The sequence below is a fragment of the Gigantopelta aegis genome, chromosome 6 (genome assembly GCF_016097555.1).
Source record: "Gigantopelta aegis isolate Gae_Host chromosome 6, Gae_host_genome, whole genome shotgun sequence".
NCBI lineage: Eukaryota > Metazoa > Mollusca > Gastropoda > Neomphalida > Peltospiridae > Gigantopelta > Gigantopelta aegis.
In genome coordinates this window covers 26,153,615-26,170,735 of record NC_054704.1, presented here as the reverse complement: position 1 = coordinate 26,170,735, position 17,121 = coordinate 26,153,615, and the positions used below count along the sequence as shown (strand labels likewise).

Sequence of the window (17,121 nt, the reverse complement as noted above, 5' to 3'; positions counted from 1 at the left end):
CCACTCGTGTATTTATTCTCTATATATTAACTCTCAGTGTATACAATAATGTATATCAACCTGTAGTGTATATCATTACGTACATCAACCCTTCATATATACATATAATACAGTGCATCAACGTGTTGTATATGCCATGAGAGCAAGCCCTGCAATTGCCCACAGCAATCCCAGGGAGTTATTACTTCTCCATTGCACTTTTTTCTCTTGGACTATATTCAGGGTTTTTTCGATGACAAGATTTTTTGCCGTGGACCATTTTCTTAATTGCAAAGGTTGAGAGAGGATGTATACCATGATGTACAGCTATATCAGCCCTGAGTACATGGAAATAATTTAACACAAATGCGACTGAGAACAGGCCACTGTAGACTCAACAACAATATGTATACCAAATTCCGAGTGGGAAACAGTGGAACCTGCCAGTGTGGTACAGCAGCCATGACTGAAGAAGAAGATTTAACACAAAACACACTGAACAATTTTTTTATCTTCCACTGATTACATAACAAAAAAGTAATTTTATATCCCTTTAACATGTGACACATTTTGTTTGACATTAAACAACAAATTATGAATAATTATAGTCAATTCATAAAATTCAATCTTAGGGTGGGGAGATATTAAATTATGACAAATCATCCAAAACCTTACACAGAGATACACATAGATATTCGCTGGAAAGTTTTTGATGATTATTAAAACATTTTCATTACAGAGACGGGGGTTTCTGCCTGAGGGTAAAATGGGTATGGCGCCATACCCAGATTTTTTTTTTTTTAAATTAACCTTTTGACAAAATTAATGACTCTTTATCATTAATGTATGATTTTCTTAACCCTAACCCTAAACATAACCCATTTTCTTTCTGGGGGAGGCCTCTCATACTGTGTTACATTCAATTCCATTGTGCCATACCCAAAAGTTTCTTTCTGGCAGAAACACAGAGATTTTTGACAAATGTGTTTTTCAGATGTTAAAAGGTTTTCAACAATAACAACTCACTGTTGAACACCGATGTATTTGCATTCTTTTCCTGTTTTCTTCAGAGCTTCCAAGATGGCATCAGCCGGTAACGATGATTTCACAGTGACTTTCTTAGTCTCAACGTCAGTTAAAATGTCACTTACACCTTCTGCAAAATCAGAACACAAACTACATGTAGACAAACACATAAACAGCAAGAAAATGAATATGAAAGATAGATGTACTAAATTGTTTGACGATTTTTAAGTTTACTTCATAAAGGTGAGACCAAAAAAAGTGTAGCAAGTGACCACAAGCCCTCAGCTTCCTAAACAGGGCATCTATTGTTAAATACAGGGTATGTTCTTGAAGATTAATTAAGAAATATCAATCAATCAATCAATCAACTGGTTTAATGTGCTTACATCCAATTAAGGTTCAAACATGTATTAAGGAATACAGGGAACATATTGTATTGCAGTGCGATTCGCTACACAAGTTTCAGAGATCGCTATACAATTTTAAAACATTAAAAGAGTAGTTGCTAATCAATTTTCAGTTGACTAGGAATGTCACTGATCAAAATTTTGAAAACAAAATGTTTCCTGGAATAAAACAAAACAGTTGATTATTGAAGACAAGTTTTGACTAAATGAACCAATTATTTTGTTCAACCATCTCTGGTAACTTATGTCATAATTTTGGAGGGATTTACTATTAGAAATGAAAAGCTGTCACTAATCAAGAGAGTGACTAAATTTGTTTTGAGGATTAAAATATTTATTCACACCAAGTGTTTGAAGGGATGTTATTTATTAGTTATTTTTGTATATATATATAAAATATAATGTACTGGGTACTAGTTGTTGGACATATACTATAACTGTTCTGATCGGATATTAATACTCTGCAAAATATTTCCGATGTCAATCGATTTTACAGTCATTTTTTTAAGACATAAAAACCAAACGACCTAATTCAATTCAATTTCAATTCAATTTACTGCACAATACCAAACAAACTGGTGTCAGCAAATGGATAAAAAAAGAAGAAATATACAACATCAACGAAGTTCAAAATGAAAATAGCTGAGCAGTTTAACTGGTTCCCAACCTTATCAATATGTTTAACGCAACTGAAGTGTTAAAACCAGTGTGGCTGATGTAGTGTGCCAGTCCCTTTGTCTAAATTTAGATCATCGCGACCAAGTCGAATACGCGGTCTTTATACAAATATCAGACGCAAGTTTTTTTTGCCTTTTTTTCCCCGCTGTCAATAGCTTTAACATTAAAAAATTATTTTTAAAACACCTAAAAACCTAACAACTACGAAGTTTCAGAACAAATATAGCCTAGCGGTTTAACTGGTTCCCAACCGTATCAATACATATAACGTAACTGAAGTGTTAAAAACAGTGTGGCTGATGTAGTGTGCCAGTCCCTCTTTCTACATTTAGATCATCGTGACAATGTCGAATGCGCAATCTGTTTATGGATATCAGATAATATACTAAAAGGCAAAAGTTATTGTGACACACAAAAGACAAATATAATTGATGATAAGTTTCTACTGCCGTGTATGAAACGTTATAACATGGAAAGAGAAATGTCCAAAGGTACGGAAAAGAGCAATAGTCCATGAAAAGGGCGCACCTGCAATATGCAAATGAGCCACATCACTAGAGGGGGTCCAGAGCAAAGTTCACACAGTCAGTAGCGAGAGTGTCCACCTTGAGCATTGATACAGGCCTGGCACTGTCGTCTCATTGAGGCCACTAAACGTTTGAGAAAGTGATGCTACAGGCTGTTAGGGTTGCTGGCTGGAACCTGTTTCGCAGATGTGTGGTTCAGATCTATGCGTCTTGGCAAGGGGTTGTCACAGGTGGTCAGCCGCTATGGGGACGGTCCCTGACCTGGTTGTTTTGTTGATATCATTGCCATAAGTGCCATATGGTGTTTCTGTGGACGTTGAATTAACGTGTGATGGCACCATGCGAGGTCCCAGATTCAAGCATCCCTATAACTCGCCATCTATCATTTTCACTGAGGCGTGGCATGACACAATTGCATCTAAGAGTTCACTAATGAAGTTTTTCTGACTTCTTGACTTCTGAAGGCTGCACAGAGTGGCAATGATTTGTGACTGAATGTCTGGCCTTTTATGGTGAACACCGGACAGCATTTCTCCCAAATATTCCATATTTCTTGCACAAAGCATGCAATCGCTGCAACAACTGCTTGGTTGCATTTCTTTGAGCTGTTTCATGCACATAGTCTCTGGTTTACATCCATAAATCCATTCACAAATTTATTACTCCAAACAATCCATGTCACAATAACTTTTGCCTTTGAGTATAGTTAACCAGACATGTTTTTAGTTCGGTCTATATATCTAGTTTTGTTTTGTTTTTATTATTGTTCTTTATTATTTTCAACACATGTAGATGGTTGAGCAAATCTCACAACAGGAGTTAGTCATAATTATTGCGCAGATGCAGCTATGTTACAGAGCAGGTTAGCATGCAGCACTGGGCGACTAAAAGCCAAAGGGTGTATAAAAAGATAGTGCAGGGCACACACTAAGTCAATACTTTTCTGAATATGCGAGGTGAGTTGCTTCCTTCTATTTAGCAAAATTAAAATGGCAGGCAAATGTTTTATGTTGTCTGAAGATTTATTTTGTTAATAATGACTCAAGCACTTCAGTCAGGATTTAGTGAGTAAGGTAGGTTATACATTTTTGGTTTGTAAGTCCATTTGTTGCACTATTTCGGCTGAGAAACGGTTGAAATAGGGTGTCTGTCACAAGTTTTGAATACCAGCAATATAGACGATACATGTATATAACAATATTCGGACATAGAAAGAACCACACTTTCTATGTCTCTTCAGACTACATAAAAAGACAGAAAAAAAAGAAGCACTAAATTATTTACAAGAAGAAAAACAATGGATATACATGCATATGTATTATTATACAGATAGAATAGTGGATATAATATATGCATGTAATACAAACGAGACAGTTATTCAGTTAATTATGCGATTTAAGAGATAGATGGCTCCAATTTTTAATGCAAAATAAAATCCTGTGAGTCATGATGACTAATTTTCCAGATGCTAGGTGGGAACCTGTACATGTATGGTTATTATGAGATTGAGAACTTTAAATTATTATAATTGATATAAATAACTGATCTGCGAGCTCTGATTATCAATATGCAAATTCACAGTGATAACTAATATTAAGGTACAGGCTACATACATGTTGTCTTGTTTCTTATTGGTATATATATTATATACCGACAAGACAGACAGACAGACAGACAGACAGCAGATATATAATTCTAATGGGACTTCTTTACATGTAACCATGATTACCAAGTTTGCCAAGAACACGTTTCGCTGCCCCTGCACAGCCTTCACAAGTCATCTCCATGTGGAAAACGTGAACCTAAAAAGAACAAAAGTGATTTGTTAAAAACAACTTTCATACATATAGTCCATTGTTTAACGTAAAGGAATGCTCGTGCAAGGCTTTTTGACTGGCATGCATATTCAACTAAATATATTATTGCTTAATATCAACAAGTATAATCTTACAGGGCTTCTAGATTATGGTAGCCCCACTCCCATGGCTAGTGATGTTCAATGTTGGGCTAGTAAATAACTACTATTGCCATGCCCGACGGCTAGTGAAAAACATTTGTCAAATATTGCAGTTAAGTATTTTGAAAATATAAATATCCTGTTAGTGTTTTTAATCTCTTTCTCCCTCTTGATGTGACATATCTGATTACTACTATTATTTAGTAAAATTGGTTTAACTTAAAGTAAAGTAGGGCTAGTGAATTTTTAACCGTGGCTAGTAAATTTAATAAATCACTGATCCCATAGCTAGTGGATTTTATAAAAATTCTAGAAGCCCTGAATCTTATAGTTAATTAATAAAATGGTTAAATGTGACACAATAGAGAGAGAGCGCAGCCATTTTGTACCACCTCAGTGAATAGCCCTCTAGCGAGCCGGTGGTTACGTAATACTTAAACTCGCACACCCTAGTTTCAGCCCACGAAAATTAATTCTAATTTTGGTTGATCTACAAAACTGTAACACACTTAGATCACGTTTTTATAAAATAGAGTGAAAAAGCAGGTTTTATATCGATAAATACCATGGGAATCCCCGTGACCCAATAACTTGAAATAATTTTGAAAGTTAGTATTCTGATGTCACCGGTAGATGTCGCTTGAAGCACAGAAATGCCTATGTCACGACAAATTTCCCAGAGTGCACACAGCCTTGGGGTGCGTTCCTTTCACCTCTCCTGGGCATGTTCCAACTGTTCTGTCCTCTCCAGATATCGCAAGACTTAGTGGTTTTAAGGGTTTGTAACATTTTGTATTGAGATACTTACTTGTCTGAACTTTATTGTTACTGAAAATGTTCACGAACTGTGAAGAAAAATCTCACAAATGAACAACAAGCAAACGACAACAAATCGGATGTTGATTGCGCGAACCGTGCACGAGAAAACAAACCGAACCAAAATGATAACGGTCACGTGGTATACCAACGTCAGTGACATTGAAATGGGAATATCCCCTCTAAAAATAGATTAGGTTTTTTCTCAGAGGCCCGTGGCATTTTATGAAATACGAAAAATGCATTTTGTGGTATTACAAACACCAGGATTACCAGAATTACCAAAAAACACTTCATGTGAATGGAAATGTATATTCTAAATAATAAACGGTAAGTAAAGGGCAATTTTATTAGTGAGAAAAGGGGTTTAATAGCGAAAAACAATGGCGTAATGGTTAACAACTAGGGCGTGTCCCTTTAATGTGTCACCTCAGGAACCAGTAAGCCAGCAATAAGTATATATTATTTTTGAATTTACAAAATAAATCACCATTGTCAAAGTGTCAAAATAACTGAATTATGTTTTGTCCATACATTAACCCACATACTGAAATGTTGATCAGTGTTTTCTTAGTTAATTGGTCTTTTCTTTGCATGGCCTGTACCAGTGTTTGCTGATTGACAGGTGTATATTTGGATGGTCACCAGTCAAGGTGTCTCGACACAAAATATATATGTGCCTGTTTTATTAAGATCACAGGGTATTGTGGAATAACCAGCCACCCCTAAAACGGTAATGAACATTATCAGCCGTCCAGCTTTATTATTGTAAATAATTCTGTAAAATCATTGATTAAGTAGACTTTCCCATCTAAAAATCACAAAAGTGACCAATTACGTAGTCCCAAAGAAAAGAAAATTATCACTTGGGAATCGTGAGTGGTCATTTTTGCTCCAATGTACCCTACCAATAGGTCTAATAATATGCATTTTTTCTTTGGATTTGGATTTCTTGGAGTACGGACAATTGCTCACCGGACAATACCTCACCGGACAATTGCTCACCGGACAATACCTCACCGGACAATTGCTCACCAATAAAGTGAGAAATAGGACAATTGCTCACCTTTATTATTATTACTGTTTACTTTCCTTTTTCATGATCACCCTAATGTCGTGGTCACCTTTAATATGTTTGATACAAAAAATAGTAAAATTGACATGACTCACTCACATAGGAGTACTTCTTCAATTATAGGTATATATAGTTATTGGGTTTCTGTTTTTATTAGCAATTATGGAGATTATTAAGACAGAGAGAGGTCATAGCAAGCTTTGTGTGGAAGGATTTATGTATGTTAAGAAAATAGCTAAGAAGGACTGGATTCGGTGGCAATGTGTGCATCAACGGTCCTGTGGCTGTAAAGGCGCCGTTACCACTGATGTTAATGTGACTGATGTATGTTTCCATAAGATCCATGATCCTGATCCTGACGAGGCAGCTATTGAGGTGGCCAAGGTGTGCTCATCCCTGAGGGAGAAAGCCCTGACCACCAAAGCAAGACCGGCTCAGATTCTAGCTGCTGGTGTACAGGAAGCATCCAACACTGCCCGTGCTAACCTTGGGAGAATGGACACTTTGAAGAGAACCATCCACCGGCAGAAACGTGGAACTCTCCCTCCTGAGCCTGCTTCTCAGCGTGATTTGGTGATTGATGGTGAATGGACCAATACTGGTGATAATGATGATGCCCAGCCCTTCCTCATCCATGACAATGGATCTGGTGCCAACAACCGTGTGACGGTGTTTGCTATGCAGCAAGCACTTCAGTTACTGGCATGCTCTAGGACCTGGTATATGGATGTGAACTTCAAGATGGCACCAAACATCTACACCCAAGTTTATGTGATTCGTGTTGAACTCGGAACATCAGCAGTGTCTTGTGTATATGCCTTGGTGTGTGGTAAACACCAGTCAGTCTATGAGGAGCTGCTTCAATGTGTACTGGACAAGTGTGGTGAATATGGTCTCTATCCAGATCCGGAAATAGTGGTTACAGACTTTGAGAAGGCCGTTATACAAGCTGTTTCATCTGTCTTGGGGGAACATGTGAGGACACAGGGATGTTTCTACCACTTATGCCAGAGTACCTACAGAAAGATACAGGACCTTGGACTAACAAGACTGTATCAGACTGAAAGAGATGTCAAGATGTTTGCAGGGATGATAGATGGTCTGGCATTTCTACCTCTGAACCAAGTGATGGATGGTATGGCTTTCCTCCATGACAACATCCCTGATATTGAACATTTGGAGGAACTGTTGAACTATTTTGACCAGACCTATGTCAGTGGGACATTCCGACGAGTTCAGCGAGAAGGTGAAGCTGTGATGTGTATTCGTCAGATAGCGCCCATGTTTCCACAAGGTCTCTGGAACATCCATGACACCACCGTTGCAGATGGTTCCAGAACGAACAACATCTGTGAATCATGGAACATTGGATTCCAGAGGCTGGTTGGCCATCAGCACCCTTCTGTGTGGACAGCTATCGACTGTCTACGCAAAGACCAGGCACTGGTCTCCACCCTCATCCTCCAACATCAGCGAGGTGAACCACCTAGGAAGAGGGTGAAGAGGTCCACTCAGCAGATGCAAAGCAGACTGCAGAATTTGTGTCTGGCGTTTGTTGATGGAAATAGGAGACTGGGAGATTTCCTTCAGAACATCTCGCACAATATTCGATTGTGCTGAACATTTCTATACTGAACTGATGTGCTGAACTTGTTTAAAATATAGTTGTTTTATAATTGGTTTTGTTATTTTATTAAAATGTGTTTAACTGACATTTCTATACTGAACTGATGTGCTAAACTTGTTTAAAATATAGTTGTTTTATAATTAGTTTTGTTATTTTATTGTGTTTAACTGATATTTCTATACACCCACTAATACTGGAAATGAAATTTGTATTTAAAAAATTTTTTAAAATTAAAATTAAAAATAAAGGTGAGCAATTGTCCTATTTCTCACTTTATTGGTGAGCAACTGTCCGGTGAGCAATTGTCTGGTGAGCAATTGTCTGGTGAGCAATTGTCCTACATTTGGATTTCTTTGGAGAGAAAAATACTATAACCCAATGCAAACTGAAATATATTTAGCAAAATAGTTTATTATATTATCAAGTCATTTATGTTATTTTACAAGTCAGGTTGATAAAAGTGCTTTGTTGTAAATGACTGCATCTGTTTACACTGTGCATACAGGAGTTGGTCAGAGCCGACATCACTTCGCCCCAAGCTAGAATTACGAATGCAAAAACAAAAGAAAATGGCTGCCCCCAGTTAGCAGGAATAATCAAGGTTTTTTTTATTAACTCTAAAATTACGCGTTTTTCATTTCTTAAAGTGTCAGTATGTGTTGGTGGTCTGGGTATGCATTTTTCCAACACATAAGGCTCATGTTTGAGTATGCATATTCAACGATATATAATGCACATTACTGCTTAATATCAACAAGTATAATCGTATAGTTAATTAATAAAATGGTTAAATGTGACGGCTATTATATATAATGGGCACAGCCATTTTGGACCATGCCAGTGAATACGCCCTCTGGCGAGCTGGTGGATACGTAATGTCTAACGTGTCACATCAGGAATTAGTCTTCGAACGGAAAAAACAAAACATACCTGATTTTTGCGGATGCATCGCAATGTTCTGTAATAATAACCATCCCAGTAAACCGGCAACAATTATATATTATTTTTCAATATAAAATAAACCACCATTGTCAAAGTGTTGAAATAAATGTATTATGTTTTGTACATGTACTGAAATAATAATCGGAGTGTTTTCTTGGTTAATTGGTCTTTTCTTTCCGTGGCCTGTACCTGTGGTTCCTGATTGGCAGGTGTATATTTAGACGATCCTCAGACACTGTCTAGACACACTAAAAAGACGTGCCTCTTATTAAGATCACAGGGTATTGTGTGATAACTGCATGGACATCCCTCTAATCATAATGGACATTACCTGCTTTCTTACTGTAAGTAATTCTGTAAAACCCTTGATTAAGTAGACTTTCCCATTTAAAATCACAAAACTGACTAATTACGTAGTCCCAAAGAAAAGAAAATTATCACTTGGGTATCGTGAGTGGTTGTTTTTGCTCGAACGTAGCATACCAATAGGCCTAATAATATGCATTTTTTTCTTTGGATTTTTAAAAAAAGAAAAATACTATAATTCCATTTCGTTCTATTGATGCAAATTGAAATATATATAGTTAAATAGTTTATTATACCATCAAGTCATTTATATTGTTTTACAAGTCAGGTTTGTGAAAGCGAAGCGCCTTGTCGTAAATTAGAGCGTTTGTTTACACTGTGCATAGAGGAGATGGACGGAGCTGACGTCACTTCGCCTCAAGCTATACCACCGGACGTCACAAAAACGAAACGAAATGGCTGCCCCCAGTTAGCAGGAATACTCATAGTTTTTTTTATTAACTCTAAAATTACGCGTTTTCCATTTGTTAAAGTGTCAGTATGTGTTGGTGGTCCAGTTATGCATCTTTCCAACACATAAGGCTCATGTTTGAGTTTACTATCCCTTTAAGAAAAAGGGGGGGGGGGGGGATATAACACTGTTTGGATCATAGGATCAAACATCATTGGTGGACCCACTGGATTTATTTTCCCTATCTCATGTAACGCCCCACCACTGGTATATCTGTGGTGTGTGCTTTCCTGCCTGTGGGGAAGTGCACATAAAAGATTCCATGCTGCTCATGGGAAAATGCAGCTGGGTTTTTTAAGACTACTTGTCAGAATTACTAAATGTTTGACATGCAATAGCTGATGATTAATTAATTAATTAATGTGCTCTACAAACTAAATTAACAAATGACAGTTCAATAACAGATTTATTTTGTCTATTTGAAAATTTATGACAAGTCTTCTAACTGAAAAATAATAATAACATTTATTCAATTGCAGAATATTGAAAACGTAACACTTGAAGCAAATGCTGAACTGCCATGTCAAATATCACATAAAATTAAATGTGATGTTGTCAACAACTCACTTTCTATACACAGACAAATTCTGATGCCAATTTCAGTTTCATCAATTCATGTTTCATCGATAGATATATCACTATTATCACTATCAGGCTATAGTTCTTCCCATCTTTTTTCTAGTTCACCAAGATTAACCTCGAATGCAAGTGCAAGCATAGGCCAAGATTAATCGGGCTAACACATTATGCCTGTAGCGAGCTCTGAATGGTTCTGAGAAATTTTGCTCGGAACGGAACTGCGGTCTTAATAACGACTACCATCACGTTTTCCTGTTTTCGTGTATTGTGATCTATTTCGAGCTTATGGAGACCAAAAAATACTTACTTTGAAACGATCTTCACTTTGAATTAAAGGAAAAACGTCTGGTTTTTTTTTTAAAACATGCGGTAATTGTTATCTGCCCTTATTGGAGGGAAATAAAACTCAGAACAGTCTTGTATGTGGAAAAGGATCAGTGAAGTCATTTCTCGTTCCATAATAAATTTTAAAAAAAACCCATAAAAGTAAAAATGAATTCAAGTTAATAAAATAACTTAAAAGTAAAAATAAATTAAAGTTAATATAATAAAATGAAATGAAAGTATGAAATGTAAGTATTTTGGAGACAGGACTTCTAGATTATGGTAGCCCCACTCCCATGGCTAGTGATATTCAATGTTGGGCTAGTAAATAACTACTATTGCCATGCCTGACGGCTCGTGAAAATAAAATTGTCAAATGTTGCAGTTAAGTATTTTGTAAATATGACCCTACCCAAACCCCCAATGTTAGTGTTTTTAAGTTTTATCTCCCTCTCTAGGTGACATCTGAATACTATTATTATTTAGTAAAATTGTAGTACCTTAAAGTAAATTTTTAAATTAATGATCCCATGGCTAGTGGATTTAAGCAAAATTCTAGAAGCCCTGCTCCATAAGCTTGAAATAGATCACAATACACGATTCGGGTGGGAAAACGTGATGGTAGTTGTTACTTTGACTGCAATTCTGTTCCGAATAAAACTGCTTGAAACCGTTCAGAGCTCACTACAGGTGTAATGCGTGGAAAGAGTTTGACCAGTACCCCTCGATATCAAAGGCTCCAAAGACTAACCCTAACCCTATCCCTAAAACTATCCTAACCATTGAAAGGGAGGGGAGGGGGGGGGGGTATGGGTCGAACGCATGCCTAATGCAGATCTGTCAACCTTTAATCAAGAGAAAGCAGGAGGTGTGTGTTGAAAAAGCAGGAGATTTTTTTAATTAACACAATTTAACCCAAAATTGCAAGATTTAAAAACAATATTACAATAAGTTATATGAACACTACATAATGTCATATATACTTGTTAACCGTAGATCTTGGCATTTACCCCCCCCCCCAAAAAAAAAACCCCAACAAATTGAAAATATATATTATTATTAATTTTTTTAAAAAGTTTAAATATTATGATTTAATACATTTTTTGTTTTTTAAATAACTTTTTTATCCAAAAATGTTAAGACAAGGAACAAGAAATTAAAAAATTAATTAGTACATTTACAGTATTACACTTACAGCCTTACAGGTTAGTTACATCATCATTTGTGGTTAGTGTAGCTAAGTACCTAAGACAAATTTATAAATATAAATCTTATAAATTAGTATTCAGTTTTTACTATTATAAGGAACAGTGGTGTGGTACTTATTTAAAATCATTATAATGATGCAATAAATATTGTATTTCCATTAATCATAAGTAAAAACTCATTGTACGGACATCGTGAAATTGTGTGAGTAACTTTATGTCAAACACAACATTTATTAAAGCTGCAATGTCTGGTTTCAATCGTATACAGTCAAGTTCTAAGTTCAAATACAAGCATAACTGCACTTTTAATTCACTCGCAAGTTGTCGTCATTAACGCATATCGTCAAATGCTTACTAGCCAGTTAGAACAATTCTCGCCATTTTGTAATACCGAGCGCATTCTAGCAGCCACTTCCTAGCAGCCAATTACGCTAGCAGCCAATTTCAGCAGACACGCATGGCGACGTTCTAAACACCAGACCATTACGCCTTTTATAATGTGTGTTGTGGTGTGGGCTATACGATACTAGTTGGACATCCTATATTACCATAGTACAGACAGATTTTTAAGTGATACTTCAGATATTATAAAAGTGCTTAATAAAATGGTTAAGTTGTATTTATACGGATATTAGTAACAATAAGACTGTGAAAATGAGTCTTGGTTGTTATTTTGTTTTTGTGTTGTTATTATATAAAGATACTCTTTAAAACTCTAAAATTCTTAAGTTGTAGTGAATAATTAAAAATTAGCATAACAGTGTGTATAAAAGTATGTGAAATACAGGTAACAATCGAAAGGTGTACGAGTCCGGTGTTTAGATCGTCGCCATGAGGGTCTGCTGAAATTGGCTGCTAGCGTAATTGGCTGCTAGAATCCGCTCGCTTTTTGTAATGCAACAATAGCCGAACCGTACTATTTTTAGCCCAGAGGGAGCCCGGCAAAAGTGTCCCATTTTCAAAATAGTGGGTTTATTTTTAACTTGGAAAAGCCAGTGTAGTGAAACCAATTCGGAGTGCGGCGTCTTATATGCACCAAACGTAATGGGATTTTCTGTTCTAAATGCTTAAATAATAAAAATATTCCAGACATAGACGCTTTAATTGTACAAAAATAATCTCTTGAAGTGTACCCTTGTTACCAACAGTTTACTGCGCAAACATACAAAATTAACTGATACAAGTATGTTTATATAGCTAATTGGTCTTTTCGTTGTCTTGCTGTGACATGTGATTTTAACATGCATCATGTGTATCACTGTCAACTCTGGGTCAGAGTCTGGCACTTCAGATTCGTCATAGTTGCATTATGTAATCTAGTGGAAAGACATTTTACAATTCAGAGGCATTATTAGAACTAAATTGGATAGTTATATATATGAATGGCAATCACAGCCTGTTGAATTAGCGGCAACATGCTTCGTAGCCATTATGATGACAACAAACACGTCATTTTATAAACTCCATGTGCTTTTTTAACAATATAAATATCCCACAAGTCTTACTTTGGCAAAGGTTAAACAGTCAGGACAATTTGGCCTGTTACATTCTCGGAAATCTAAAGTAGTTGATATTTTCCTAATGAGGATGAGTTACTTCACTTATGTTATTTTGGCAAAACTGGATCAATTTTTTTTTATGCTTACAAAAATGTCATTTAACAGGAGAAATTGTCTCCCGCGCAGGCGTTTGATTAAATACCGGGAGACTCCTGCGGAATCCGGGAGGGTTGACAGGTCTGACCTAATGCGTTAGCCCAATTAACCATGGCTTGTGCTTGCACTTGTAGGCAAAAGTACCGTATTTCCCCCCCCCCCCCCTCTATTTTAAAGAAATATTTCTTGGAATTAGTTTAAGGTTAGGGTTAGCGATAGTTATATACAATATATTTTAAAACAATTTGTTCTGTAAAACCAACATGAAGTTTATATTTCGTAATCCAGTATCGCTATGTTTTGCCTTTGAAAAATTAGACATTTTGACTATTCTGTATAAAATTTCTTCCACACGGGTGCTTTTGATGGTGCTTTTGGAAGAAATATAGCACAGAAGACAGAATGAGGCATCATGGGACTAAATCTTCGTTTTATTCCGTACACGTTCGGTTCATTCCGTCAAAATACACCCTATGAGATTTATAAGTATTAAAATGCAGTTTCACTTGTTGATCCACTGCATGGTCGAGTGGATACAGTGGTCGGCTACAGTCCCGATGGTCTGGAGTTCGAATCCAGGCCTAGCACTACATCGTTTGTAGTGTTTAATGCAATACCCAGTTCATATGGTTAATTCAATACCCCAATAGTGGGGGGAAATACGGTACTCTTTCCCGGTATACACTTTACATCTGAAAAACGAAAATTAATAAAAATTATTTGCAGTGAGCAACTTTGATACAGTACCTTTAAAGTTTTGAACAGTTTTCACGGATTGCACGTTTCTCGCGCTACATCTCGATTGCTGATTGATTGGTGTTGGCAATGTTGCACACGATACCAAGGCATACTTTAGTCCACTATTTCGAGCTACATAGCTTAAAAACATAACTTTAGTCACACACTTTAACTAATCATTATGTTAACCTAAATAAAACTTACCGTAGACATTGTTGCCGCAACAAATACAAGCTACTACAAATATCGCACTGACTAGGCGTTTAAAACACAGGCACCAACACTGCCTACTGTGACCTTTTCCAACAGTTTTGTCCAATGAAATTGCAGCATTTAGTTTCACTTTTGGCCGGAAATGGTATTTCGCATGTCATGTTGTAGTCATGTGATGATTTTAATTTTTTTCACGCAGTCATAGATAATCCTTGTTTTGTGGGTACACTCACGTTAATTGTTACTTTTTACTAAATATGCTGGTTCCTATTGCCCTTTTGGGTTTGGTTGCTGTTTGTGGAACGCAGTTACCGCCTGGGGTAAATACACTCGCATGTTCATGTTGGCGAATGCAATTTTTTAAAGATGCAATCTCTACTCAGTAATTGCAATATCATGTCAATGGAAATATCATAATACGTTGTAGTTCTAGTACTATATCTTTTTAATAAATTCATCAGTATCATATGTGACCGCTATTAGTGGTTACCGTCAGTTGCCATGATACAACATGCAATTCTGCCACCATGTATTATGATCATGTAACATTATTAATAAAAAATGGGTATAATATCCGCCCGGTCCCCTCCATTATTATTTTTAGTTAGGGTTGAGGGTTAGGGTTAGGGTTAGGGTTAGGGTTATGGCTGGGGTTAGGACTAGGGTTGGGGTTAGGGTTGGGGTTAGGGTTAGGGTTAGGGGGGACCGGGCGGATATTTTTCCAAAAAATGTGACAGTTTAATTAAATAATAATTATCAGTGAGTATAATCAAAAGATATTGAAAAGTGGTGTGTGGCAGTAAGAAAATTAATATGGATGGCCTTTTGTAGATGATTATTAAATATATATTTTAGATTGCAGCTTTAAAATAACCAAAATGAAATTTAAATTTTAAGCATGAAAATTTTAAGTGTAATTCATGAATTAAAACATTTATTCATCTCTGTTAAGTAATATTATATCCTCTGTAAGGAGAATAATATTTGAAATATACATTTAAATGTTAATAATTATGCAAGGTTTTTAAAGTGTAATACTGTCAATAATGTTATAGGCCTACAGTGAAAAACAAAAGCTGCTGCTGAAACTGATTATCAGAAAGCATATTGTGTATTGTGAGCAGCATTTGACAGTTTCCAGTTTTGGGATGAGGATTTTAAAATATTGAACTTTTATAACATCGTGAATACATTTATATTGACAAGAGGTTTGTTATTTATTTTCAGTTTAATGTCACTTGTGTCAAAAACACCTATCCACCATCTTCCAGGTATGTGTAGATTGAATATTTATGTTTGGACATGTAAAATCACATTTAAATTTTTGATTTTAAAATAATAATTAATTATTTCTTCAAGATAGGCCTATCTATATTATCAGAAACATTAATTTTACAAACAGTAAAAAAGTAAATATAAAATGTGAAAAAAGTGAAAAAAATATTTTGTTCAAGGTTTGTGAATGACTGAATGAATGGATATTTTATCAACACCCCAGCATGGGAATAAGATTATATTACCTGTTGGGTGTCAAACAAAGATAATTTTTAAGTATATGAAATACTGGTCTACAGTATGTGCTTCTGATGTCATGTTGTCAAAATGTTAATTACACACATGTACCATGCAGTACATGTCATACATGATGTACCGGTAGTCTGATGAGTTTTATTATTATTACGTGGGTTGCATTTAGTTCAGTCGGTTGAGTGCTCGCTTGAGGAGCTTGCATCACAGGATCGAACCATGCCCGTGGATCCAAAGTTTGTTTTATTTAACGACGCCGCTAGAGCACATTGATTTTTTTATCTTATCATCGGCTATTGGACGTCAAACATATGGTCATTCTGACACTGTTTTTAGAGGAAACCCGCTGTCGCCACATAGGCTACTCTTTTTACGACAGGCAGCAAGGGATCTTTTATTTGCGCTTCCCACAGGCAGGATAGCACAAACCATGGCCTTTGTTGAACCAGTTATGGATCACTGGTCGGTGCAAGTGGTTTACACCTACCCATTGAGCCTTGCGGAGCACTCACTCAGGGTTTGGAGTCGGTATCTCGATTAAAAATCCCATGCCTCGACTGGGATCCGAACCCAGTACCTACCAGCCTGTAGACCGATGGCCTGCCACGACGCCACCGAGGCCGGTCCCCGTGGATCCATTCTATTAAATGGGGGTTTTCTCGTTCCATCCAAAGTAAAGTTTGTTTTATTTAACGACGCCACTAGAGCACATTGATTTTTTATCTTATCGTCGGCTATTGGACGTCAAACATATGGTCATTTTGACACTGTTTTTAGAGGAAACCCGCTGTCGCCACATTGGCTACACTTTTACGACAGGCAGCAAGGGATCTTTTATTTGCGCTTCCCACAGGCAGGATAGCACAAACCAAGGCCTTTGTTGAACCAGTTATGGATCACTGGTCGGTGCAAGTGGTTTACACCTACCCATTGAGCCTTGCGGAGCACTCACTCAGGGTTTGGAGTCGGTATCTGGATTAAAAATCCCATGCCTCGACTGGGATCCGGACCCAGTACCTACCAGCC

General features: G+C 36.6%; 2 protein-coding genes across 2 annotated transcripts in view; one reads left to right on the top strand and one right to left on the bottom strand.

Moving 5' to 3' along the window:
• Positions 1–1,001: 1,001 nt before the first annotated feature.
• Positions 1,002–14,698, bottom strand: LOC121374063 (copper transport protein ATX1-like). Its single transcript, XM_041500960.1, has 3 exons — positions 14,560–14,698; positions 4,347–4,419; positions 1,002–1,135 (listed from the first exon to the last, which is right to left on the bottom strand). Exons 1-3 carry the CDS (start codon positions 14,566–14,568, stop codon positions 1,002–1,004), a joined length of 216 nt encoding a protein of 71 aa, XP_041356894.1. The 5' UTR covers positions 14,569–14,698.
• The window catches only part of LOC121374062 (acid ceramidase-like), a 21,875-nt gene continuing 19,443 nt past the window's right edge, over positions 14,690–17,121 (top strand). Inside the window, exons 1-2 of the mRNA XM_041500959.1 lie at positions 14,690–14,888; positions 15,796–15,839. Of these exons, the coding sequence (XP_041356893.1) occupies positions 14,826–14,888; positions 15,796–15,839 (107 nt within the window). The 5' untranslated portion in view covers positions 14,690–14,825. The remainder of the gene's footprint in view (positions 14,889–15,795; positions 15,840–17,121) is intronic.

What these genes read in the sequence shown, in the direction of transcription:
- LOC121374063 (XM_041500960.1), bottom strand. An exon ending in ACGTGTTCTTGGCAAACTTG is followed by an intron (nt 1,136 to 4,346) that starts GTAATCATGGTT and finishes CTGATTTTGCAG; the next exon opens with AAGGTGTAAGTGACATTTTA.